The sequence below is a fragment of the Puma concolor genome, chromosome B3 (assembly GCF_028749965.1).
Source record: "Puma concolor isolate L17-30 chromosome B3, mPumCon1.1.hap2, whole genome shotgun sequence".
NCBI lineage: Eukaryota > Metazoa > Chordata > Mammalia > Carnivora > Felidae > Puma > Puma concolor.
Window position 1 is genome coordinate 38660180 of NC_141672.1, and position 26957 is coordinate 38687136.

The following is a 26957-nucleotide window of genomic DNA, read 5'->3' on the forward strand; positions in this document are numbered from 1 at the left end:
CTTTATTTGATTTTTCTAATTAGACTATAAGCACGTCTAGGCAGGAACTATGTCCTGCACATCTCTGTGGCCTCCAGAATACCTCCTAGTGCAGGTCTATCAGGAGTTCGTTGAACGAGTGAATGAATTCCCTCTTAAATGTGAGTGTTTCAGGCTCTCAAATTATCTCAAATTAAGATATTGAATGTCATTGGGTTATATTTAGTTTTTAAACCCAGTATTTGGCATAATCAAAAAATTCTTTTATTCCTGTGAAACCAGCTTGGTTCTGAATGAGCTTTGGTCTCTTAACGGAGACTATTTTCCCTTCTCCCCTACCCTCCCCCAACCCCCTTCCAAAAATTGTTTTTAAAAGTCTCCCGTCAGGTGAGTTGTGTATGAATGTGCATTTTAAAATATACTGGAGGCCTACCTTAGGAGATGTTAAATCTGTAGCACGCGTACTGTTCTAGGGCATTAGAAAATTAACTTTCCAGATGGTGGTTTAGGGTTCTCAGGGGCGTAGTTTATTTTTCAGATCTCATGATTTGTGAAATTGTAACCATTAATTTTACATGGTTCTTAGGCAGTCTGGGGCATTTACAGAGAAGGAGTTAGTGTGGGAGAGTCTGAGAGAGAAGAGACTTTGGAGCCACACAGACCTGGGCTCAAGTGCCAGCTCTGGCCGCACTTACTTGTTTCATCACCTTGGATGGAGCCCTTCCTCTGGGGCCTCAGTTTTTGTGTGGTGCTAAGAGGCACATGGGATCAGGCGAAGGGTGACCATAGTCCTACCTCCGCTGCTCCATGAATACTCTGCCTAAGTAAAGTGCTCTGCACGTAAAGTCCTCACCTCCTCAGATACAATCTTGCAATACAGTCTAGCAAGCTGGCCGCTTAACCACTCCGTAAGAAGGGTTGGAACCCAGTCCCCACTTGTTGCCCTCTATTCCCTTCCATTTTGCCACCTCGGAGGCCCCTTCTATATAGAAATTCTGGTGCTGCCGCTGCCCACCTTCCTCATCTGTATCACACCTGCCTTTTTCTGGCCTTTGTGAGGATTGGCAATATCTGTGTACAAAGCTCTTGGAATAGTCCCTAACATATGGCAAGCATTAGTTCAATAGTGCTATGCTTGGACGATTCTGTTATTATATACTTGATTTTACAATCATTGGTGGAACCCAGCATTCCTTTTGTGGACTTGAGGTGTTGTCAGCTGGATGTGTCGTATTCCATTGCCTCGATGGTTCTCGAATTCTGTAACTCCAAGATGATCCTGCCTGTTGAACAAACGTCACTGTCCCCACCTATTCTTTCTTGTTATTGTAAAATGCAACCACTTTCACTAGGATTAGTGAAGGAAATGGTGGTGCTTTTAGTGAAATATCAGTAAGTGATAGCCAGGTTTTATAAACGAGGATGAGTGATGACTTACAGCGACAGGTTCTGGTGTTAGCACTATTACCAAAAGCCTTTGATCCAACCTGAATCTGTTAGGGGAAGGAAAGAGTGACCAATAAAAGTAATCTGTGAGTTGTGGAAGCCATTTTTAGCATTTAAATGAAGTCTAGATACCACCTCCAGGCTGCTGGAATTAAGAAAGCAAAGCAGCTCTTGATGTGTAAACAGGATAAAACAATGTAGTGTGTACCTTCCCTGCGGGAGAGTTGTGTGGGCTGGTGGAGAGAGCCCGAGACCGAGAATGTGGAGGTCACCGTCCACTTGATTGATGGTGAGGTCTCGGGCAAATAATTAATTTCCTCTCAAGCCCCGGTTTCTCCTGTGTATAAATGGAGGGGATCGGTGACGATTGCTCCCACCTTCCAGCTCTGAAAACCACTGGCTCTTTCAGTCAACACAGTCTAAGAAATTGAGAATGGGTTCTGCTTCCAAAATAGTAGCTTAGGTAAGTGGTTTGTTTTCATGTATTTCACCTGAGGGCAAATCTGATGGAAAAAACGAGAATCAGGACTTGTAGTTCCTTGAGGCTTTGGCTCATTCTGCTTTGTATCATCTCAAGTGTCAGGCTTCTGTCCTTGAGTCAGTATTTTTACCACATTATGCTAATGTTTTTTCTCTTTGGTTCTGTTGCCATGCATCCATTTGAAAGACTTCTTAGAATTTCTGGCTCTCCCAGTAATCTTGTGCTGGTTTTTTTTTTTTTTTAACCCAAACTCGAGCTTTTTGTATTTTATGCTCTTTATATGTGCACATCTTCCTTTTCAAAAACGTCACTTTTGGGTATAGTTCGAATGTGAGATGGTATCTCATTGGTGAAGATGTTATTTTAGCCAACTCCAGGTAAAGTTTACTGAATGACTTAGAACCACACTTTTACATTTTGATAATAAAAAAAGGCTGGGTCCTGCCCTGTCAGCAAACTTAAAATCAGGTAGAAGGGATACTCATGAACAAATATAAGAAAATGTCATACGTGTATTAATAGAGGTGTATATACAAGGCAAGAAAGGAGTACAGAGGGTGAGTAGTCTGAGGTTAAGTAGAGATGGTTAAGGAAGGCTTTTTACAAAGGAAGTAAAGCCTCAGTAGGTGTTAAAAGGTGAATGCGTGTTTTCTAAGTGGCTGAACTAGTGTTGAAATGAAGAAGAGAATTACATGATGCAAAGGGATTTCCCAACCCCATGATAGATTCAGAGAAGCACAAGTAGTGTTGTCACAGCATTGTGTGTGTGTGTGTGTGTGTGTGTGTGTGTGTGTGTGCGCGCGCGCGCACGTTATTGGGGAGTTCGAGGAGGTGAATGGTGGCAGTTGAAGCTGCAGGTGTGGGCCCGTTCTTGAAAGAACCTCACAGACAGTGGATAAACATTGGAAAGTTTTAAGCAGTTGAGTGACATGGTCAGATTTGTATTGCGCTGGCAGTGGGCCAGATAGATTGGAGGGCGCCAAAATTGAAGGCGGAGAGGAATCAATTAGGGAAGGGGTGTTTTAGAGAAGCTGTGAAAGCCCTAAGGCAAACACAGGTATGAAAGTAGAGAAGGAGAAGAAAGGATGGCATTTGAGACTCACATAATATTGAAGCCACTTGGCATTTGTGTGGATGTTTGCAGTGTGAGAGAGAGGAAGGGGTGGTGAGGATAGCTTTGGGAATTAGGTGGTTTGTTATGCCACTGTTTGAGAAAGGTATAGCTGGAGGGCGAGTGGGTTTTGCGTGGAAACCGAGCAGTGGACTTTTGGTGTGTTAACTTGGAGGTTATGGGAGACCTAGATGTGGAAAGGTGAAGACGGAGATTGGGAATTGTCGGTGTGGGAGGAGAACAGGAGAAAAAAAGAACGATGATGGAATTGCCGGTGGTACAGGGAACCACTGTGCTTTCGAGCAGTGGTGCAGGTGGGAGCTGGGGGGTTGAGGAGCGCTCAAAGTATAAGGAAGTTGAGATGATGCCTGTAGATGGTGATTGCACGTACACTGATGGAATCTTGGGCATACTGCCTTCGTTAGAATACAGTCTTATGCCTTCTCTTGCAGACATTATACCTTGTTGCTGTGGTTGTTTGCCGTTATTTATTTTCATATTTTGTCTTTATGTCTTTACTTTTATTGGTTTCAAAGTCTGCCCTGCTCCTAATCTGTGGTTAAATTTCTGTATACCTCCCATTGTAGAATATGTGATTTTTCCAAAGGTGATATAGTTTTAAGATAAAATATTTAGAACATTTTTTTTTCTTTTCTCTTGAAGTCTTTCCTTGAGTCCTAATTATTGTTTCTTGGCCACCATTAGCTTTGTTTTTCCTATTCTCAAATTATACCCTGTCATTTGGTTATCTGTGTGTTGTATCTTTTATATATCCTTTGATTTAACGGGAGATCACAGCTCTGGTTTGCCTCTTAATAGAAAAATACGGTTCTGTAGAAAATAATGAAGTTGCAATTAAAGGTCTCAGAGTCTGCCTACACAGACTTATAGGAATGCTTTGTTAATTTCACTACATGCTTTATTGGCTGAAGGACAGACAGAGTTTCTTTTCATAAAAGAACAACTATCTAAAAGTGCCTTGGGAATGATAAGTACCAGGGGGAAATGTGAAATTTCCATTTTTCATCTTCTGGCATCTGATAAGGAATGTAACCATACATCCTGGCCAGGATTTGCCTTCGAGGTGACTCTTGAGACTGGAAGGAGATAAGATCTGACCCATGTGGAGGTGCCTGGGTGGGGGTGATGGTGGTGGAGATGGGCTGCCTACGCTACTGAAAATATAAATAATGGAAGAGAATTGAGTGATGTCTGGGAAGGGCATCTAGGAACTGAAATTATTGGCAAATTTTGAGAATAGGAACAGGACCTGAGAATTAAATTGGAAAGTGAAGGATTCCTTGTTACTCAGAAAAGAATTTAAGGTTACGATAATGAAGATTATCAACAGACATTTTTAGAATGAGATCCGGAAGAATTGGCCGCTCAAGGTTAGGAGCATATTGTTACCATTTGTAATTTATCAGAGGGTAGAGAGACTGGCAGGCACTGTGTCCTTTCTTTAATTACTGTAAATCTTAAACAACTGTACTGTGCTTCTTTAGTTAATGCCCACTTAATAATATTCATGTAGCATACTAGGGTGTCTGTAGATTGTTTTTATAGTCAGTGGACCTTCTGATGTTGACTGCAGAATTTTGGGTATTTTGTGTTTGTGTGTTTGCTTGCTTGTTCGTGTATTTATTTATTTAATTTTGGAGCATGAGAGGGGGAGGGGGCAGAGAGAGAAAGAGAAAGGGAATCCCAAGCAGGCTCCATGTTCAGCATGGCAGACTCGGACACAGGGCTCCATCCCACAGCCCCAGGATCATGGCCTGAGCTGAAATCAAGAGTTGGACGCTCAACTGACTGAGCCACCCAGGCACCCCTGTTTTGTGTGTTTTCGTGGTAGAGGATCCATAGCTTTTGACTGACTATTCAAAGACATACCTGACTCCACAGGGGTTTAAGCTTGATCTTACCACACGTGCAATGCTCTGCTAGATGCTGCTCTCTTGGAAAATACACGATTGGAAAGGAGCAGAGTCTTCCCATTCATGGCAGTAACTGCAGATGAAAAATGAAGTTGTTAGAATGATTTCACCAGTGAAACCATCTGGGCCCGTAGTTTTCTCTTTCAGCAGGTTTTTTCTGGTAGTGCATTCAGTTTCTTAAATACATGTCTGACTCTAGATTTTCCGTTTCATCTTGTGTCAGTTTTGGTAGGTTGTTCTGATAGTTGCACAATTTACAGTTGTAGTTGTATACTTAATCTTTACAGCATCTTCGCAAAGGTGTGTGCTCATAAAAGATCACCAGCACTTGTACAAATTCCATGGTTAGCAGCACAATTGTCTGCAGCACCTACCGTATATGAGTTAATTTAGTCTTCACAACAACCCTGAGAGATCGATAGTAATATTATGTATATTATTTTATAGATGATGTGAAGGAAGTAGAGAGAGGCTGTGGAACTTTCCCAGAGCTACTCACCTGGGGAACAGGCAGGGCGGATTTGAATCCAGGCTGTTTGGCTCCAGAGACCATACTCTTAACTGCTGTGCCTAATGCTTTCCTGGAATCATCCTTTACTATAGGAATGAGGACTAAACCCCAAAGATTGGACTCCTGCCTCTGAACTGTGTCCTTTTCCTTGAGCTCTTCTAAATAAATAGGTAATAAGGGTTTTGAATAGCCTTTCCCTGAATCTTGCTGCTCCTCACAAGGCCAAACCAAATAGCAGGCTTCAGGATTAAATGTTCATTGTTGCTTAAGAAACAGCTTCCCTCTCCCGCTCTCTCCCCTCACCACTTCACTACCCCGCCTTTGTGTTATTCTTGAATTAAGAGTGCTTCTCAACCTTGTTTTCTCTGCTCTCCCCCTCCCTTCCAGTATGGGAGAGTGAACGATGATTGGGAGGTGAAGAGGAGCTCAGGAGGAGGGCTGTGTAGTTCAGAACTCTCCTCTGTTCCACCCAAAGTACAGTTCTTGAGATGATCCTATCTCCTGAGTTCATGTGCTCCCCCCATATCTCTTTTGTCTGTCCCACCATTAGAAGCAGGTAAGCTCTACCAGCAGTCAAGGCATCCTTGCGTTACTTGCTTAGCTTGAATTTGGAGCAAGGGAGTTAGATGATGGGAACATCCCTCCGTCTCCATGATGGTCCCCAATCAGCGCTTACATGGGTACAGTCTCCTTTTTGTTGCCCTTGCTAGGTGAGTCCTGCCACTTAGACGAGTCTTCACCTTTTTAAGCGTGTGATGTTATAAGGTTGTTATGATGTCATTATCGCTGTCATTAGTCGTGATACCACCTCTACCACCCCTGTTAGACTCCCCTTTTTCTTTAGATGGTTTAATCAGTTTTTCTAGCTAGCTACAGTGAATCTTGAGAGGCTGAAAGCTTTTTTTTTTTTTTTTATAAGTCTCTGTAAGGTAGCTTTCCATATCTTTTCTCTGTTGACTTAAAATTTTAATTTTTCATGGGAAGTTTCATCTCCAGGTCTTTTTTTTTTTTTGAAGACCCTGTAAATCTGCATGTGCCTGTGTGGTTAGAATTAGATATACATGCATATGTATACAGCCCTTAGTTTACCTGAATAAGATTTTTTCCTGATACACTTGCATATTCATGTCTCTACTATATTAATAATTTACCATTTCTCTCCAGCAGACATTCTCTCTTAAGGAATCTGACAGGGATTTTAATGGGTTTAGTTTTAATTTAAATGTACAAAGGAGTGGGTTTTTACTCAGGAAACAACTGAGCTACTCATGATTGCTATTTGCTTCATTTACAAGCTGTATCCTTCTGGCTTGACTGCTTTACAGATTGTTCAGAGTTTTCAGTATACTTAAAATTGTTTGACAGCTGTGACTTGTCTAGCGCTGATGTATCCAATACTATCCTTTCTCTGTAACGAGAACGAGAACGCCCCCTCTCTCTTTCTTTCCCCCTCCCCTGAAACTGGCTGCAGAATTGTGCAGGATAAGTCACAGAAGTGCATTCAGGTTTTGGTTTCTCTTTTCTCTTACCTTTTCATTTAACCTTGAAAATGAAAATATGATTAGAGGTGTAAGGAATGCTTCTGGAAAAATCTACCGAGGAAAATATGTGATAAAAAGGTTGGGAAATTGTTGCCTGTGGTTTCTATATAAGTAGGTCTTGGATAATTCTAGCACTTGCTGTTAGTTTATGTAGTTCAGCTGTCTCTCTACTGAGGACAGAAGTGAGAGAGGAAGGGACTTATTAACTGATTCTCTAAAGAGAAAGCTGGTTATACCCCAGTGATGCATTATGAGCAGGAAAAAACAGAGAAAATGAGTGTCCCCAATGTGGAATTCTCTGAGACGGTAATGCCTGAGGCAAGAATTTGGCAAGAAAACAACAAGCAGGTCATTTCCAGGAGGTAGCTGGCTTCTGACCAATATTAAAAGCCAAACTTGATCTGTAGGTGAAAACAAGAAGAAATACGCTATCCAGTGACTTCTGTGGAGGAAGTTGCCTCTGGAAAATGAGGATAAGATAAGGGACTTCTAGAGTTAAAATGCAGTTTCAGGAATGAATAGAGAGACGTAGGGATTTGCTGAGCAGTGAAGGGAAAACTAGAAAGACCAGAGCCTCAGGCAGCTGCGGGTCCTGGGCAAGGAGCAGCATTGCCAGGAAGGCAGGGGTGACACGTGGAGGAGAGGATGTTTCGGATGTTTCAGGATAAAAATAGGACTGGTTATAACAATTTGGTGAGTTGGAAAGCAAGTTTATCTTTTAATAAAATGGATAAGCAAGCCATGTTGGAGTATATAATGTCTCTTCATTCTTCAGAGATGTGGGTATCAGACAGGGAGTGGGGGCTGGGCAGATAGTGTTAGGTACTTACTAAATGGGCTGCTTTGAAATACTGTGGAATTTCCTTTCCTGAAGAAGGTAAGGCCTTTATGAGAATAGGGTAGAACACTCTGGAATAATGCAGCCCTCTTCCTTTTGTGGGGACTTTTGGCCTTTTCTCTAGAAGTATTTGTTGAGTTTAGACAATAGAGAAGGTGCTAGAAAATTGAGTGTGTATTTGTGCTGTCCATCAGGTACAAACTGGGGAGCCTGTTGTGCCCTGTTCTGGAAAGTAGGAGGAGTAATTTGAGGGGTAAAATAATCAGAAGGCAATGATCTATAAATACACATTTAAAACGGAAGCTAACAGGGTTGGTGGGCAGTTCCTGTCCCGAGAGCCCTTTCTTGCTTTCTTTCTGAGGCACTTACACCCACACTCCAGCCTCCCCTCCAAGATGAGGCCAGCATGCCTCCGTGAGGCCCGTGAGGCGGGTGAGGGACGGTTGTCTGCCTTGCCCTCCCTTGGTGGCTGATCTTACTCAGTTCGTTATGAAGTTGTGTGGGTAAAGAGTGATGTTAATCTGTGATCATGTGTTCAGGTGCGTTTTTGTTTTCATAGCTCACCAGCTAGCTCAAGGTTTGTTTTACTAATGAAGGGTCACAGAGACCGAGAGACAAACCAGAATAAGGGACAGTGATAGCGTGGGCAGTTTCCTGTTTATTTTTAGTGATTTCAAGTAAGAACACATACTCAATAGCCGGAAACATACCTCAGAAGCCTCAAGTGCTTTGTGTGTTTTTAAAATTCAGAGTTTAATTTTTCTTTTAGCATTAGCTGATTTTGAACCGAGTGTTCAAAGCAGATGTTAGAATATACGTGTCCTCAAAAAAGCCCCATGTTGTTACTGTTTTATTAACTTGTGCACTTTGGATTTTACAGAAACCACTTAATTTAGCAGTTTTAGTACTTTTCTAGGATTGAGGACCCAAAGTCCATGCACAGGAACACGTGGTAGAACCCTGCTGTTGCATGGCTGGCCTCTGTGTGGGGCGTGCGCACTCGACTGCAAGCGCCAGCCAGTACGAGGGCCTGCTCTGCGCTAGGACTGTTGCAGTGTTTACACCTCTATTTTTGGATTCTAAGATTTAATATCAACAGTCTTCACTTTTGGATCCACTGCTACATTTCCAGTTTTGGAGACAGTGTAATGTAGTTGTCTCTGTGTGTGAAATACCATTTCCCTGTGATGATTTTGTGCGGGGCTAACAGACTAGAGAGAATTAATTTAACATTACCGTCACCACTTCAGCAGGTAAGAAGCTGCCTCTTATTTTGAGCAGAGTTTAGTCTCGAAATAGAAGCCTGATGGGAGTGGAGGGTTTCATGGTTGGAATTTGTGAGTAATAGGGGGAGAGGCGGGGATAGGTCTAGATTACGGAGGTCTTGGCAAGCCAAGTAAAGGAGGTTAGACTTAATCTGAGAGACTGCAAGCGGAGAGCTGCTAATAAGGTTTTTGAATGGGAGGTGAAATGTACATGATACTAGTTTCCTTTCTCCAGCCCCCACCTAGAAAGTCTGTACCCTTCTGCCAGCTCCTTTCAGGGGGTGTAAGGCTGGCAGATTTAACCCAGGATGGCTGATGGCAGAGAGCTGTTGTCCTACCGTAGTCAGATGGTGACAAAGAAAGAGGAAGTGGAGAGAATATATAAAGAACTCCCCATCCTCCTGTATTTTCTCCTGTGCTCATCAAAGAAAACTTGAAACCAAAGAGAAAAGATTATCTATAGTTTCATTATTTAAATGCAATCAGTGTTCACATTTTAGCCAGTTTCCTCCTAGCCTGGTTTTTAAATGAGGCTTTCCCTTAAATTAAAAAAAAATCCAGATATACTTAACATCAACACAGATTTTAAGAACAGATCTTAGGCAGTGAATCTTCAATGAATTTAATAATTCTCTGTACTCATACAGCCGTAACTCCAGATCTAGAACACGGCCATCACTCTGGAAAATCTCCTTGTCTTCCTTTCCTGTTTTTCTGTATTAAACATTTTTCCCCCTAAGGGAAAAAAAAATAAATTATTTCATACTAATCTTGTTATACAATTACTTATGTTACTATATGTATAATTTGAACTAAATTTTTTTTCTTCAGCATTGGGATATAAACATGCTTTCACGTAATTAACTAAATTTAAAAGCATCATTCTAATGGCTGCCATAATGTTCCATTATGGGGATATATGATTGTCTGCTTAACTATTTTGGGACATCAAAACTATTTCCAGATTTCCACTATTAAGTATAATATCACCATTAGCACCAAAGAGATATTGTGAAGGCATAAATCAAATGACCTGTTGATAAGCTGCGTAAAGCAGATAGATACAGGAGAGGAAGAGTTAAAGGAAATTCTAAAGGCTTAGACAGAATGAGGAAGGTGAGAAGAGAACTCTCTTCTAGAGGGAAGTGGAGGTCAGTGAGGATGAGATTGGTTTTGACCAGATTGAATTTGAGATCGAGGGAGATGTCAGAACTGCTCTGTATATAGCTGGAAAAAACAGAATTAAGGACATCCTAGTGCCTTGGAAACAGAAGTCATAGAAGAAGGGACAGAGAACTGAGTATTGAGAGAAGAGCATCATGCCATAAATTCAGCTTTGCTCTACCTTGAGTTCTAATGCTGACTTTTTTTTTTTTTTTTTTTTTGTAAGGATTTGTGTTGTTTGTTGGGTGAAGTGATGACTTTGAGACATTCGTTTAACTTCTGTATTCACAGTCTCAAGATCCAGAATGTGCTTTACTTTCTATTTTGCTTCACACTCAGACCTGTTAACATGGTTGGTGTTAATTCTGAGAAAGAGAACTGTAGTGGGAGTATCGCTTTTATCAGGTTGGCACAACGGCCATTTGGTTTTCTGGTGGTTCTGCTGGATTCTTTCCCACTAAAAGGGATTGACATGTTTGCATAAGGAAATTAAATTACTTGAATTAGTAGAAGCTACTGGAGAATGGAAGAAGTAATTTAATAGGAAATAATTGCTAACTTTTGAGTTAAATGGGGAGACTTGAACGCATGCATGTATTTATTTACTTTTACCCCCCGAGATCAGACAGATTACTGAAAAGAAATAAAACCCACAAAAACAAAGCAAAATGGAGAGGAGATCTCAGAGTCCGCATCTTGGGAACTAGCAAAGCACATGAACTGGTGGTCACTGCGTTGGCAGATGAGAAAAAGCGGAGCTGTAAGCAGCAGCAGGGAGAGTCTGGAAGTAGCCCACTCACACCACATTAACTGCGGGAAGCTTCAGAAAGATGCCTTTCTAAAAGTAAAGGTGTACAGAGGCCAGAAGAGGAGCCTTGGTGGAAAGTCTGTGTAAGCAGTAGTCAGAACTCCTGATCCCACCTCACTCCCCCTAAACCAGGCAGCGAAGAGACTGGAGGTTTTCTCTCTGGAGAGCCTACACTGGAGGGAAGCTGGGCTCGTGGACATCAGGCACTGCTGACAACAGCAGGCGCCTTTCTGAAAGTAGCGGAGCACGATGAATGGGAAGATCCTCAACCCTCTTACCACTCAGCGCTCAGATCCCTTATGCCTGTAATCAGGAGAGGGATGTTTCTTCTTTGGAGAATCAGATAAGCTCAAAGGAAAGACCTAAAGGCACCAGCTAAAGGAGAGGTCTTAGGGGGAGGGTGGTAAGGACGTGGCCCAGCCAGTCTGCCCACAAGCCCACTACTCTGTCACTCAGTGCCACCGTCTCATACAGAACTCCCATTTTAAGTACGCCTGGATGTGGCACTGTCACAAAGGCACAGACTTTCTGGGTTTGAATCCTCTCTCCTGACACTGCCCTGGCGTTAATACTGTTAATTAGTTTTGTATGATTTTGAACTTTATATAAATGTACACGGATGAGACTCAACTCAGATAGATGCCTTCCATCTTTCCCTTGCATCCTTACCCTGTGCTCACCCCATCTCTTTTCCTGCCCCTGTGGCACTTTCTCATCTGATGGGCGTACAGTAGGTGAAAGAGAGTGGAACGGAAGACAGAGTACTTTCTTTCACACATTTTTCTCCTGTTTGTCTCCTTCTAACTAAATGTTGATGTACTCCTCAAAACTGCCTTGTATGTACTTGGATCTGTACTCAGATTCTATTGATTCTCTGTTCTTGATCTCATGGACAGATTCTTTTCTTCCATACAGTTGTCAGTGCTCTAATCCTTCTAGAAACTGAACATCTAAAGGGATCCAATTATTTTCAGAAACAATCAGTTTTTGTTAAATACAGTTATACCAGTTGATGATAACAGTTATCAGCGGAACCAACCGCAGCGGCAGCAGCAGTAATAACGACAATGAAAATGGATTGTTTTAGTCTGTATAAATCTAAACGGTGTGCATAACTAGTAGATTTTGAAAGAAATACTTGCTAAGGGAAATATAAGTAAAAATGACATCTTTGTGGAATTAGGAAAATAGCACATGCCCAAGATTTCTCTGACTTTAATCTTGTCTTTCAGATTTGACTTGATGTTTTAAAATTCTAATTGGGCAACATAAGTTCTTAAACTTCCTGTTTTGTTTGTTACTCCCTTTCTCCAAAGGATTGCTAAGCTGCTTTTGTCATTTTAAGATGTTCCTTCTGCCTCATTTCAGAAATCAGTTATCATAGAACAGTGCCTATGTCCTAGAAAGCCCGGCTCATACAGATTAAATGTGCAACAGTAATAAGGTTGAAACCATCAACTTTAGAAATCATTTAAATCCTCTTCTGGATTTCCGGATGTTGTAAAACAGATCAGCTGTCACAAGTGCATGTTTCCTAATCACATGAAAACAGTGACTACTGTCTTTAGTTCTGGTTCAGTGACTCTCTTCTCCTCAGTATAGAGCGATGTCCAGAAAGGTGGTTTTACGATAAAAATGTGGGCACCCTTGGTGGAGTAGCTTGACCATACCTGTGTGTCACAACGTTCTCGCCCTCCTTGGGTTGTCGCAACCTCTGCTTGTGACAAACAAGAGCATTGTGGCGATTCTTTTGCCTCAAGGAATTGTATTTAACTCAAGTGAACGTGTTTGTAATAATAACTTCTGGAAATTCTTGCCTGAAATTTTTAATTATATTGATAATATTACATAGTAGTGACAGTTATGTATTTAGTGCGTTAGAGAATAAAGGTAGACCTGCAGTGGATGCCTCATAACGTAAGAAGTTGTCATACTGATTTCGTTAAATTTCTCTTTAGATTTAGTGCTAAGGACGTGTCCTTTTGTTAGAATAAGGGATTTTAATGGTTTCACGTGTTCAGATAACTTTTAAACAGCTGTGTTCATTCACATTGATGGCGATGGCGAGGTTTAAAAAGAGACTAGTGGCAACTACAGTAAACTTATTATGATAATTAAAAGACATGGTTTGGCTTTAGAAACAAATTACTGGTTGAACAAACTGCCAGTGAGTTAAGTGCTAATTGAAAGTTTTAAAATTTTGCCATTTGTTTCTTAAAGTACAAGCTTAAAAGATGTATATCTGCTCTGATTCTAAGTTTCTTGAGCATAATTACAAAATGTTGGGAGTTTTCTCCTGGTTTTATATATCAATAATTATTTATAATTACTTTACAAGGGGCTGAGAGATTTGATGGGGCGCCTGGGTGGCTCAGTCGGTTGAGCGTCCGACTTCGGCTCAGGTCATGATCTCACGGTTCGTGAGTTTGAGCCCCATGTCAGGCTCTGTGCTGATGGCTCAGAGCCTGGAGCCTGCTTCAGATTCTGTGTCTCCCTCTCTCTCTGCCCCGACCCCACTCACGCTCTCTCTTTCTCTCTCTCAAAAATAAATAAACGTTAAGAAAAAATTAAAAAAAAAAAAGGGTCTGAGAGTCAGATTTGAAACGTTCTTTATCACTGGGACTATTAAGAATTCTTAAATTTGGTGTTACCAAAGGTACCTTGACATTATATGTGGGTTTAACATTTATTACTTTTATGTTCTAAAGCATAAATAGCATAGCAAGGTATCTAGGCATATCTGTTAGAATTTTAGTTCTTTTTCTTAGAGTTTGAATATGTAATACTAATTCTAGTGTGTTTGGAAATTGTCTTCTCTGTACAAATGTCTGATTTAGAGATTTAAAGTAACTTTTGCTTACTTTTATACGTTTCGTCATGTTTATTTGATACATTTACTTTGGACTAACACAAAATACTATGAGAATAATGCATGCTGACATAGTTTCAACATTGCATTTACTGGGGCTTCCCTCTGGTTCTAAATGCTTGAGTAAATAATTTTGTTTCTTTTCAATACATGATGGATTATAGAATTAACGAATGGATGAACTGGATAAAAAAAAAAAACTGAGGGATATCATTGAAATGGTTACTTGCATAAGATCTTAATACAAATAGTGCTAGAGGAATAATGGCACTTTTCAATTTGCTTGGATGTTCTCTATTTAACGTCATTTGTATTGTCCTTTTTTTTTTGTTAGAAAATCTACCTTGTAGATGAAATTTCAAGAAAATTCATTTTATAGCTGTGATGTCATTATTTTTGTATTTATAGTCAGTATACTTGCAATATTGCATGAAATTGCAGTGTCACAGATAAAAGAGGGAGAAATGTTCATGAGGTCGACTAGTTCATCTGCATTTACCCAAGATGATAACCTACTCATCTAGAAAGTAGTATTGTAAAACAGAGGCAAGATGATTTAAGTTGTTTTGTTATACTGTAGTTACAGGTGGTTTTCCGAGTACATTATATGTCTGATTTTACCCAGACCTTCGGTACAAATGGTGCTTACAAATACATAATAACTAAAGGGAACCGAAAGTATTCATTAGTTGTGTTTTTTTTTTTTTTAAATAATTCACTATATTGTTCTTACCTTTTGTTTTGTTCATTGATAATCTTGGCAGATATTTAATAGTGAGTAGCTCACAGGTACTATCCACATTCTGTTCTTTTATAATGTGCTAGTCATTTTCCTTAAACAACAGCAAAATGTCAACCAAAATCAAGGTGTAAAATTAGTAGTAGCATTTCCATGGAGATCAAGATATTCAGGAAAGTGAGAGGTTTTTTTTTTTTTTTTTCCTGCAGTAGCTTAAATAACTATTTAAAAATATTAAGAGTTGTATTTTGATATTGTAAGTCAAGAAACAGTAAGATGTTTGTTTAATCAAAACCTGATTAAGATATGCCTAGACACTTCTTCTTTACTTATGGGGCCAGGCACTTAGGATCCTGTTAAGTTGTCTCTTTCACATTTGGCCAAGACGTTGAGATTTACTTATTTTTGCACTATAGTTAATGGTAATCAGCAATAAACTAAAGAGTTGAAAAAGAAGAGAGCAGCTAGTCCCCCAGAGCAGGCATCTGTTGGTGCCAGGCCTGGCCTGAGGCAGTATCCCCCTCCTTCACCCCCCATCCCTCCCCGGGTGCTATGGTGCGGGTGCTCACCGGGTCACAACTGAGTTGTATCCAGTATGGGTTCTTTCTTAATATTAGTGTTATTTTAGAGTTGTCAGTTTTAGCAAATAAAGACACAGGGCACCTAGTTCAATTTGAATTTCAGATAAACAACGAATACTTTTTTTAGTCTAAGTACGTCCCATACGACATGTGGAACTCTAGCTCGGGGAGATGAGAAGAAGGGATGTGAGGAATAGGAGCACCGGAGAGGGAACTTGGCAGTCAGTAATCAGGACGTTTGAAGATGGAGGTCTGAACCAGACGGTGAGGCTGAAGACATTGTTCTGTTTTTCTTCTAATGCTGAGAAAGGTCAACATAGTTCTGAATGTTCACGGCGGTGGGGGGAGACAGTGAAACCGTGTCCGTGGTTGCCATTGAGGGCCACTGGAGGGAGATCATGGGAAAAGAGAGATGAGCAGTCAAAAAACTGATAGAAAGAAATGTGGTGGGGGAATCAGAGGAGAAAGAGAAAGAGACGAAGAAGTCAGGTCCATGCATGGTCTTCAAGGATGGGATGGAGGTGGTGTGCCAGAGAAAGGACCCCGAGAACCATCCGTGCATATCATGGTGCTGTGTTACCTTGCAAAACTCACAAGCTGTTTTCTTATTGGTAAGAGGAGGGAGCTGGATGAGAGAGAGTCTCTAACATGATTGGATTCTAGAAGCAACATGGAATTCCTAATCCTAAATTTTCTATCTTTAAGGAGGGGTTATTTAGATTTTAATACGTGTTTCTCCTCTTCCCTCAGCCTTGCTTTCTGTCCTTATAGCCATTTTCTAGAGGCCAGTCCAGTGCCTTCAGACTTGTAGTTCGATTCCAATATTCAACATTTATTGTATTATAATGCCTTTGGAATGAAAGTGAATCAGATTATACCTCAAAGACACTTATTTCTTAAACTTCTTTTTCTTCACATTGATACCAGTGTAGATAAAATAAAATAGTTGGAAACCAAATCCTTGTAATGTACTGTAAAAATTTCTTTTGTTCATTTTGGAGAACCCATTCCTGAATAAATAAAATAGACAGCCTACGACTAGAGCCTCATGCATTTAAATACATAATAGAGACGGTTTTCGAGACCTTAGCGATACCGTGTTGCATTTCAGTGTAGCCACATAGACTCCACAAAATTGCTCTGTAGTGGGGAGTGTTGCCCGTGGCTACTTGTAGTCATGACATGTTTGCATAAGCATAAACCTGCTGTTGGCTATTTAATAACGTTACCTATTTAGTAATCCCTTTAAAGCCTGGACTAGAAATCAGAAGTGGCTGTCAGTGATAAAAAAAGATTTAATGGAAGCAAATTTACCATGTTGGATAGCGGTTTGTTTTTTTTTTAATGTTTATTTTTTGAGAAAGAGCATGGGGTGGGGAGGGGCAGAGAGAGAAGAAGATGGTGGACCTGAAGAAGGCACTGCGCCGTTAGCCTGCCAGCGCAGACTCACGTACGGGGCTCAGACTCCGGAACTGTGAGATCGTGACCCGAGCCCAAATCGAGTCAGACACTCAACCGACTGAGCCCCCGGATATTGGTTTTTAACCATTTTTCGATCTTGGAAATCGTTTGAAAATAGGACCAGGGCAACTAGATCTTTTCCTAGCTCGGACTCACACATGTTAAATGTTGCGGCAAAGTCAGGGGATTTGGAGGACCACCTCCCCTTCCCCACTTCTCGCTGTGGATAAACCAGTTTTAAACTCCCGATTTTGGAGTTCAACGGTATAGTTACACTGGTCCATTCATTGAGTCTTTTAACCATTCGTTCCTGAACTAGGCTCTAGGCATTGTAGGAAGCTCTGATTTTTAACTCTCTCCTGACAGTAATAATCTCATTCAAACAAATTCAAGAGCCCGTTTTCATATTGAAATTAAAGGCATGACTTATATACCGTATGTCTCTTGCTTAGGCCTTCTATAGATTTAGGAATTATTTCGTGTGCCTCAAGAGGAATGACAGCAACTACCTAGTTTATCATCCATATTCCTCTTGCTTTGCTACAGCTTTTTAAAATTTTCCTTTAGATATGCATTTCCATCCTGTATGGTTAAAGTCTCATCATTTTCAGTTGTCTTCCCCCTAAATCTTTATTTATAAACATTTCTTTGTGCTTCTGTATGGCCATCATCTTTAATGCTGCACAGTATTCTGAGTTGATGTACCTCTTGGATGTTGGACATAAAGATTATTTCTAATTTTACACTTTTTGTAGAATGTTGTCAATGACTACTTTAAGTGGTTTTTTCAGGAGTGCCCTGGGTGGCTCGGTCAGTTGAGCGTCTGACTTTGGCTCAGGTTGTGATCTCACAGTTCGTGAGTTCGAGCACAGCATCGGGCTCTCTGCTGTTGGCATGGAGCCTGCTTTGGATTCTCTGTCTCCCTCTCTTTCTGCCCCCCATCCCCAACACATGCTCTTTCTTTCTTAAAAATAAATAAACATTAAAAAAATGCAGAAAATACTTTTTAAAAAGTAGATTTTTCAGACTTGTCTTGGATTAGTTTTTCACAATAGATTCTCAAGGATGAGAGCCATGGTTCGTCCATTCATGACATTTTTATTAAGCACAGTGCCAGCCTGGGTCAAAAGCTTGGCCATTTCCGTGACACTTGATATGCTTTGACATTCTTTCCAAATCTGCTAGCAAACTACCTAACCGACTGAGTCAGCCTGTAATTGTCCAGCCCATTTGATCTGTGCTTCCTCATTATTCATGTGGTGAATATTTAGAAGTAAACTGAATAAAGCATTATAAGGAAGGCAAATCTGAAGAAACAGCACTGTGTGGCTAAATGAGATGTGCATGCCTCTAAAACCACTCGGTGTTTGGATTATTTCCATACCTGACATTCTTTTGATGTGATAATTGAGAGATGAAGCTTTGACCAAATTAGAGGTTTAGATGAACTCTGTACAGAGTTAACCATTTTAAGTTAAATAATCTAGATTTATTTAAATTACTCAGAAAACTTTAAATTGAAATTTTAAAAAGCAAAACCAAAATACACAAAACCAAAATGTGTCCAAGTTTTTATTTTGTGCACATTTATTGGATGCCTCGTATGTGCTAGGAAAACAAATATGAACGTGACATTGCATACTCTTCATTAGGGGAGAGAGACAGACAGTTATGTAAACAATTGCTGCAGCACGTGATGGGCACTTTAAGAGAGTGTATATGTCCAAGAGTATAAAGGAGCAGAAGTTTCTGTGTCCTTTTAGTTTTTACTATACAGAGGCCCACTCGCTTTTTAACTTTTATGGTTTATTTTCACATTTTGGAAGAGGAAAAAAACTGTTACAGAGTACAGTAAATATGAATGATTTAGTTGGCATGAAAATTCAGTTTTTGAAATTTATGGTTTCAAAAGCAAGGAACTGAAAGACTTTTGCCCCTTTGTGTGTCTTGTTTCTTAAATATTATTTATTTTGAGAGAGAGAGAATAAGAGCACACTTGCACAAGTGGGGGAGGGGCAGAGAGAGGAGAGAGAGAATCGCAAGCAGGCTCCGCACTTGTCAGCACAGAGCCCTACAAGGAGCTCGAGCTCCCAAACTGTAAGATCGTGACCTGAGCCAAAATCCAGAGTTGGACGCTTAACCAACTTAGCCACCCAGGTGCCTCTGCCCTTTTGATTACAGTGTGGCTGGCTGGTTGCAGAGAAGTCATTGGTTGATGGCTTTCTGAAAACTCACTAGTTTCTTTGTAAATGGAATTCCTAATAATCATTGGAAGGGACAAAAATAACATGATAGACCTACGCGTGCTGTCATTGGCTGTGGCAGAAATGGTATAATCGAATGATTGTTTTCAGTCATCTCAGCTAAAGTAGAGCAAAAGAAGTGGTCTGCCTACTTTTCTAGAACACTGCGGTAGAGCCTGACAGCCTGGGTTCAGTTGTAACTGCTGGTTACTGAGTGTAACCTCAGATCTTCTCAACACCTGTGTTCCTACTTCCTCAGTGGTAAACTGGAGATAATCATAGTATCCACTTCATAGAGCTGCCGAATCCGATAGGTACTGCTCTATGTACGTCTCAGTCAACCTCAGAGCAGCACTTGCTGCTGCTGACGTCTTTGTCCTTCCTAAGATACCCTTAGCTCCTGAGACCCTAAACTAGTTCTTTTCTTCTCCTACTTTCTTTCTGTTCCTTTTCATTTGTGTTGCCTGGTGGTTCTTTCCTGTCTCATTTCTGAGTGTTGGATGCCTGAGGGTCTTTCTGTTTACTCCTTTCCACGCTGATCCGTTAGTCTCACGGCTTTAAATATCATCTGTATGCCAAAGAGTCCTTATATGTCTCTAGTCCTGACCTGTCCAGCTTGGAAGTCCAGATTCATATGTTTGATCGCCTCCTAGATATTGCTTCTTTAACGCATTCCTAACTGGATCTCTGGACCTCTCCACCCACACACATAAACAAAAAAAGCTTTCACTTTCCCAGCCATCTCCATCTTGGGTAGATGGCCTTGCATCTATGACTCATCCTTGATTCTTTCCTTTTCTTCACCCCATATATCCAAGCCAACAGCAAATATTACCTCCAGAGTATATTTAAAAATTTTTTTTTTCAACGTTTATTTATTTTTGGAACAGAGAGAGACAGAGCATGAACGGGGGAGGGGCAGAGAGAGAGGGAGACACAGAATCGGAAACAGGCTCCAGGCTCTGAGCCATCAGCCCAGAGCCTGACGCGGGGCTCGAACTCACGGACCGCAAGATTGTGACCTGGCTGAAGTCGGACGCTTAACCGACTGCGCCACCCAGGCGCCCCCAGAGTATATTTTGAATCGATCTATTTCTGTCTCCTCTGCCACCATCCCAGTCCAAGCCATCATCATCTCTTGCCACCTTCAGAGGCTTCTAACTTGTCCCCTTCCTGTCTGTTCAATACAGAGCTACCAGAATGATTTTTTAAAAAGCAAAAATCAAATCATGTCACATTCCTGTTTAAGATCAACTAATGGCTTCCCATGACACTTCAAATCAAATCAAATCAAATCTCTTTTCCATAGCTTATACATCTGGGCTCAGTTTCCATAGTGAGGAAATTGGGATACTTAGGGGTTTAAATAAACCATAAGCTCCTAGAGGGCACAGACTTTTTTCTGCTTTGTTCATTGTTATTTTTCTGGTGCCTGGAACAGTGTGTGAACATGATGGGCATTTAGTAACTATTTGTTAAGTAAACAAATACATTTGGATTAATGGGACCCCAAAAGCCTCTCTTCTTCTCTCTTCCAGAGCAGCGTGCTATATTTAGTATTTTCTGCATTATACAGAAAGTCCAGCAAAGGCTTCTGGTGCAGTCTCCTTTCTTGCCTTGTACACATTTTACCCCACTGACACCTCCTCTCCCCCCTCCTCCCATTTTTTCTTCACATCTGAGCATATGTTTGGGTCATTGAGAGAGGATGGATGACTACGTGGGGCAAGAAACAAATCAAAAAGGAACCTCAAGAATAGTACCAGCCGCAGTTTTAAATTATTTTTTTAACGTTAGAGAGAGAGGGAGAAAGAGACAGACAGAGTTTGAGCCGGGGAGGGGCAGACAGCTAGTGACAGAATCTGAAACGGGCTCTAAGCTGGCAGCTGGCAGCATAGGACCTGACACGGGGCTAGAACCCACAAGCAGTGGGATCATGACCTGAGCCAAAGTCGGACACTAACCGACTGAGCTACCCAGGTGCCCGCCGCAGTTTTAAAATAAGCATTTTACTACAGAAATCTTGGAACATGTGCAGAAATAGTAGACTGGCATAATGAGTCCTCATGCCTTCATCACCCAGTTGCAATAGTTATCAACTCCTGGCCATTCTTTGAGCAACCAGCATTTAATTTGGAAATTGCCGATGGTAACGGAATACCTAGTCAGTTCACAGAGATTTGTGTCACAGATACAGCTTACTCAGGGCATCATTACTGCTTTGTAAACCAACTGAGAACAGGTGAAGGATGATTTCAAGTATGTTAGGTTTGGAAATATCTTTTCTGATTTGCTTTTTGTAAATGCCTGGGATTTTACCATTAGTTCAACTGTTAATTTGCAAATCGTGAATAAACCTGGAAAGGGAAGTACATAAAGCCCATTAGCCCATTAATTATTTCTATCTTAGAAGCATGCTTGCCGGGTAAGTAAGCACGAGCAGGCTTTGATGGGAGGTCTAAAATCAAAGGGGCCTGGGCAAGGAGTACTGTTCAGGAGGGCTGGAGGTGCTGCTCTTCTACTTTCTGGCTTTGCCGAGAGGTGGTCTTGGCCTCAAAGCCCGTGGAGAGAGGTCCCCGTTCCAGTTTGATGGTGTTCCCATCATCTGTCATCTGGGTTCCCTTTGGCTGGCTGCAGACCTTGTGTACGGCTGCCCAGGAGGTGCTTCCAGCTAACTCTGCTGCTTGTTTATTTTTAGGTGTCTTGCAATATATTCAGAACTCTCCCTCCTAGTGACAGCAATGAATTTGATCCAGAAGAAGATGAACCTACCCTTGAGGCATCATGGCCACACTTACAGGTACTTTGAACTACCATTTGTTATAAAAGAAAGATCCATTAACTTATTAGCTGATTAGCATGGGAGTTTCTCGAAGGCCTTTATTCACCCGGAAATCAAATTAGAGTACATTAGTTGAAAGCTTAGAGAATGCTTTCTGTGTTTCTCACTCTTGATAATTAGGATGCCAAAAGAATAAAATAATAAGTTTCGGTGTAATGCTTTAGTGCGGTTTCTCCCAGGTTGCACAGTTCTTGTTCTTTTATTAGAGCTTCTCTGTGATCCTGCCTGCCGCAGCCTCCAACAGGAGCTGAGCTGTTTTCACATTATTAGTTAGATGTGATTAGGTCACAGTCTATATCTCATTTTCAGCAGCAGGTATCCTGGGGACCTTGAACTCCTGTCTTCGTGATAACCACAGATGTGTTTCTGTAGCCTAGAAGGGCAAAAACGAATTGCAGTAGCTGCTACATCGTGCAAGAAAGAGCAACAGCTGATAGAAAGCTTGTGTGAAGGCCAGTTTTGTTCTCTTGCACTGAGAAGGCCATGTTTTCCAGTCCTACGCACGTGCCGGGACAAATCAGGGCCGTCCCCGCATCTCTGCTCCCAGCACCCGGCCCATCTGTACTGTATGTACTATTCCATACTGGTCTCCTGGCTGCTCGCGCTCCAGGCCCACGTTTCTCAAAGGAAGAGAACAAGGAAATATGAATGGAATGGTCCCCAAGGCTATCTTTCCATCGAGTTAGGATGTCCTCAGAGGCCAGATGACAACCAGCCAGGAGGGAAGGGATGGAGAGAGGGAACAGAACCTCGTACATCAGTCACGCAGAGGCAGAAGCCCGATATCGCATCTTTGAAGTGTGCTCACGGCTACTAGTTGACTTTCTAAAGAGCAGAAAACTGTGCAGCAGCACGATGAGGCCTAGAGATATTCTACAAGTTTATTTTTTCCCCACGTCAGAATTTTTGACATCGATTTGCAACTTTCCCTGTCTTGCTTTGGCAACTCAAGGTCGCTACAGATACATATGTATGCTATTTCTCCTAGTTATGAGGAGAGCTTTCAGGGGCTCTGTTTTCTCAACTCTTACCCAGGCATGTTATACATATGTATCCCTGCTATCAATGCCAGGATTGAGTAAATTAGTTAAAACAGTGTAGCTGATTTCCTGTTTTAGCTGCTTGATATTTTTTTTTTTTAAGGTGTCAGACATACTATCTGCGATCTAAGAAATTTGGAAAATTATTTGTGCTTTTCCTGGTACATCCCAAATGGTGACAAAAATTAAAAAAAAAAATTCTTTCGAATAGGTCGACTTCTTGTCCTGTCTTATTCGTAATGCTCACCAGTCATAGAAGTACAGTATAGTCTGGAAGAAATTTAAAAAACAAAACAAACAAGATAATCTCAGGGAAGCCCCATGTCTCACCGTGGAAAAGACAGAGAGATGTCTTCAAAGCTTCAATTTGTCTTCTCTGCATCCCAGAGACAGTAGACCACTCTGGCCATTTGCAAGAGCTTTTTGAATACTCTAAATCGTGATCACCAAAGGTATAAATTTCTCCTAAAGCACAGTAAAGTTTAAGTATTTCAGTTAATCCTTTCTAAGCTTAATGACTCTATAAAATACAGGACCAAATTAATTTCTAAAGCTATTAAACTAAATTCTGCCACCAAAAATCTCTAGCTTACCCTGTGTCATTGCTACTGGAGCATTAACTGTTAGTTCACCTGAAACTCGAAAACCGAAGCAACGGTGAGGAACAGCAGGGAGAGCTGTCCCCTTCTGGATGTCAAGTCACAAACTGTATCCCAGAACGGTGTGGTTCCATCTGTGTTGCCACTCTGTTCAAGCCTATAATCGTCTCATCCCTTCTTTAGCTCAGGGGGAAATATGACTTAAGTTGGATCAGATAAAGGAAACCTACCTTTAAAATTCACAAATTGACGGGGCCTCTGGGTGACTCAGTTGGTTAAGCGACTGACTGCAGCTCAGGTTATGACCTCGCAGTTTGTGAGCTCGAGCCCCTGTGCTGACACCTCAGGACCTGGAGACTGCTTCGGATTCTGTGTCTCCCCCCTCTCTACCCCTCCCCTGCTCACGCTCTGTGTCTCTCCATCTCTCAATAATAAATAAGCATTAAACAATTTTTTTTAAAAATTCACAAATTGGCCTTTATTCCTAGTAAAGGTCAAATCAGTGGGCACCCTCTGTTGCCTTCAGCAACTATTCCTTTATGGAAGTCTTTGTACTCAAGATTCCTGTGTTTTTCTTATGTATTCTGACTCCACAAATTCTTCACCTTTCCATTTTCACTGATAGGTGGTTTTTAGTACTGACGAGCACTCTCTGAAGGTTCAAGAAATCTCTTTTTTCTGTTCATGATAAGTCATGCATGTTATAGTATAGTAAGTTATCACGAAATTTAACATTTGACTTTTTCATCGATTCAGCTATTTTTCTGACCAAAACACAGCTCCGGCATTTATTAGCTCCAGCTTTGGCAGCGTGCTTCTTCTTGTGGACCACATTTTATAAGGAAGCAAGGTGTTCATTACCAAATATCTGATAATAGTAGAGAACAACCAAATTGCATTGAGATGTGGTTATTGATTGGGTAGACTGCTTCTGCACACATCTTGTCTGATTTAAATTTGTGGCCCATACAAGATTACTCATAACAAATCCTGGCTCTTTGGAGAGATTTAAAAACAGAAAAATGTTTAAATCCAAATTTTTAGCTTAAATATATCAAAAGTTCTACTATATGTATGTTACTTGATCTTTTCCGTTACCTGCATTGGTATCTTTTAAACTGGTATGCCACAGTTACCATGGTTATTCTTTGTGTATTTTCTGTATTTGGGTGTGTATTTCCAGTAGAATATGATTTTGCAGGACTTCCATTTGCAATCAGAGGGTTGTTTTTGGCGCCTCTACACTTGAGACTGAAAAATAGAAATGCTACAGTTTTTTTACTCATGTTCCTTGGAGAATTCATTTATGTGACCTTGAAAAGTAAATTATTCTCAGTCCCCAGTCTGTCTTTCCCTTTGGGAATCCAAGAGAGATTTTTGATTCTGAGGTAAAAATCTGTCTCGTAAGTGTAGAGAACATTTATGCTTATTAATAAATGTGTCTGAAGTGTTTCCACCCAAGTGTTTTAAACCATAACTGCTTTCAAGGGACCAGAGTGGGGAGAGCGTTTTGCCAATCTTGCTGGAAAGTCCTGCCAGCCCACAAGTCAGGCCTGCAAGATGAGAATCTCTCCACTTGTGGGAATTAACCCCCCTTTTATGGTTATTTGAATAAGGCCGACATTCTGTTGTGAAAGAGAGTGGAAAACCTAGTGTATGAAACAAGAACAATTCTTCTAGAAGGTGTCGGGACTCAGTCACATTATGATGCCAGAAGTGCAGCTTGACAGAGGCACCTACCTGGGTGGCTCAGTTGCTTAAGCATCCAACTCTTGATTTTGGCTCAGGTCATGAACTCACGGTTTGTGAGACTGAGCCCCACATCGGGCTCTGCGCTGAGAGCACGGAGCCTGCTTGGGATTCTCTCTGTCTCTGTCTCTCTCTTTTTTCTCTCTTTCTCTATCTTTCCCCTACCCCTGCTCTCATGTGCATGTGTGCTCTCTCTCTTGCTCTCTCTGAAAATAAACATTAAAAACAAAAAAGAAGTACAGTTTGATAATGTTCAGATCATTGGGCAAGAAGTTTTTCCAAATTCAGAATTTCAAAGAGAAAAACAGTTTTTTACTTTAAAGTAAAATCCTAATGTGCATACCTAATTTAAGCGTTAAGCTAAAGTCTAAAGTCGTAGGTAAGGTCACTGTATGATGCTTTTAAGTTAGTGGTCTCAGCAGTCCCTTGGGGGGACCCTGAGACCCGATTTTCAGGCCTGCAAAGTCAAAACTGGTTTTATAATAATACTATGCTGTTTGCTGTTTTCACTGTGTTGACATTTGAAATCATATTTGCAAAAGCGTTGGTGGTTCAAATTGCTGCTGCCTTAGCACAAATCGCAGCGGTTGTGGCACTTTGGCTTAGTAGATATTCTTCACTGACATGCATTGACAAAAAACAGCCAGTTTCAATTAAGAATGTTCTTGGAGAAGCAGCAAAAATTATTAAACTAAGTATCATTAAGTCTTGACTTTCGAGTACACATTTTAAGAAATATTCCCTGTGACAAAGTGGGAAGTATGCATAAAGCCCAATGACTGTATACTTAAGTATACTGATCGTCTTGTGTGCTAAAACATTTGTGTGATTGAGCTACAGGCTACACTAGCTGTCTTTGCATGAGATGATCAGTTTTGCCCACAGGAATGTCTAGCAAACTGTGCTTGCTCCAACTTGGGTATTTGGTAGATGTTTTTTTTTGAAAATAGACAAAATCATCGCCAGTGCTGATTAAATTAGAGCATTCCAGCAAAATTTAGAATTAGAATTTTGGAAAACTTGTCTTTCTGCTGAACTTTATAGCTAATTAAAGCTTAGACTTTTTGATGAAATTGGAGATATTAAGGAATGTGACTTTTTGATACAATCTAGTAAAATTTGTCACCATTTGAAAAACGCATAACTCAGGGAACCAGTATTTTCCAGTGAATGATGTTAGGAAACCATACATGGTAAAGACCCATTCAAGAGTACATGACAGACCATTGGAATTTAGTGTAACGAAGTATGAAAAACTCATTGATTCTGGTTTCAGATTCTGCAGAGCAACTCCTATTTGAGAAACAACTGTCAAGTTTTGGTGTAGTATCAAAAAAGAATATCCACAATTGTGTGAAAATACTATGAAAATACTCATCCTTTTTCATACTGTTAGATCTGCATGAGGCTCAATTTTGTTTACATACTTCAACCATGGTTTGGTTACATACTTCAATCCATGTCACAATGGATTGAATACTGAAGCAGATATTAAACTGTTTTCTAATATGCAATTATAGATTTTTCAAAAATAAAAATAATGTTTCTCAGTAATGATTTTGGAAAATATGGTTGTTTCCCACAAACATACATTATTTATGTTAATGTGTAATGTGTTGTTTTAAAATGAAATAACAAATACATATTTGAAATTTTCTCATAGTTTTTCTGACTTTATATATATATGTGTATATATATATATGTTTTTCATATTTATCATATAAACAAAAGGTTTTGGAGTCTTCAACAATTTTTA

The 26957-nt window shown here is 40.6% G+C and overlaps 1 protein-coding gene across 3 annotated transcripts in view; it reads left to right on the top strand.

The window, feature by feature from the left end:
* Nucleotides 1–26957, top strand: part of PPP2R5E (protein phosphatase 2 regulatory subunit B'epsilon) — a 151003-nt gene that overhangs the window by 85605 nt on the left and 38441 nt on the right. For all 3 annotated transcript variants that reach the window (XM_086709587.1, XM_086709589.1, XM_086709588.1), the window contains exon 4: nucleotides 21670–21771. In XM_086709587.1, the coding sequence (XP_086565713.1) occupies nucleotides 21670–21771 (102 nt within the window). The remainder of the gene's footprint in view (nucleotides 1–21669; nucleotides 21772–26957) is intronic.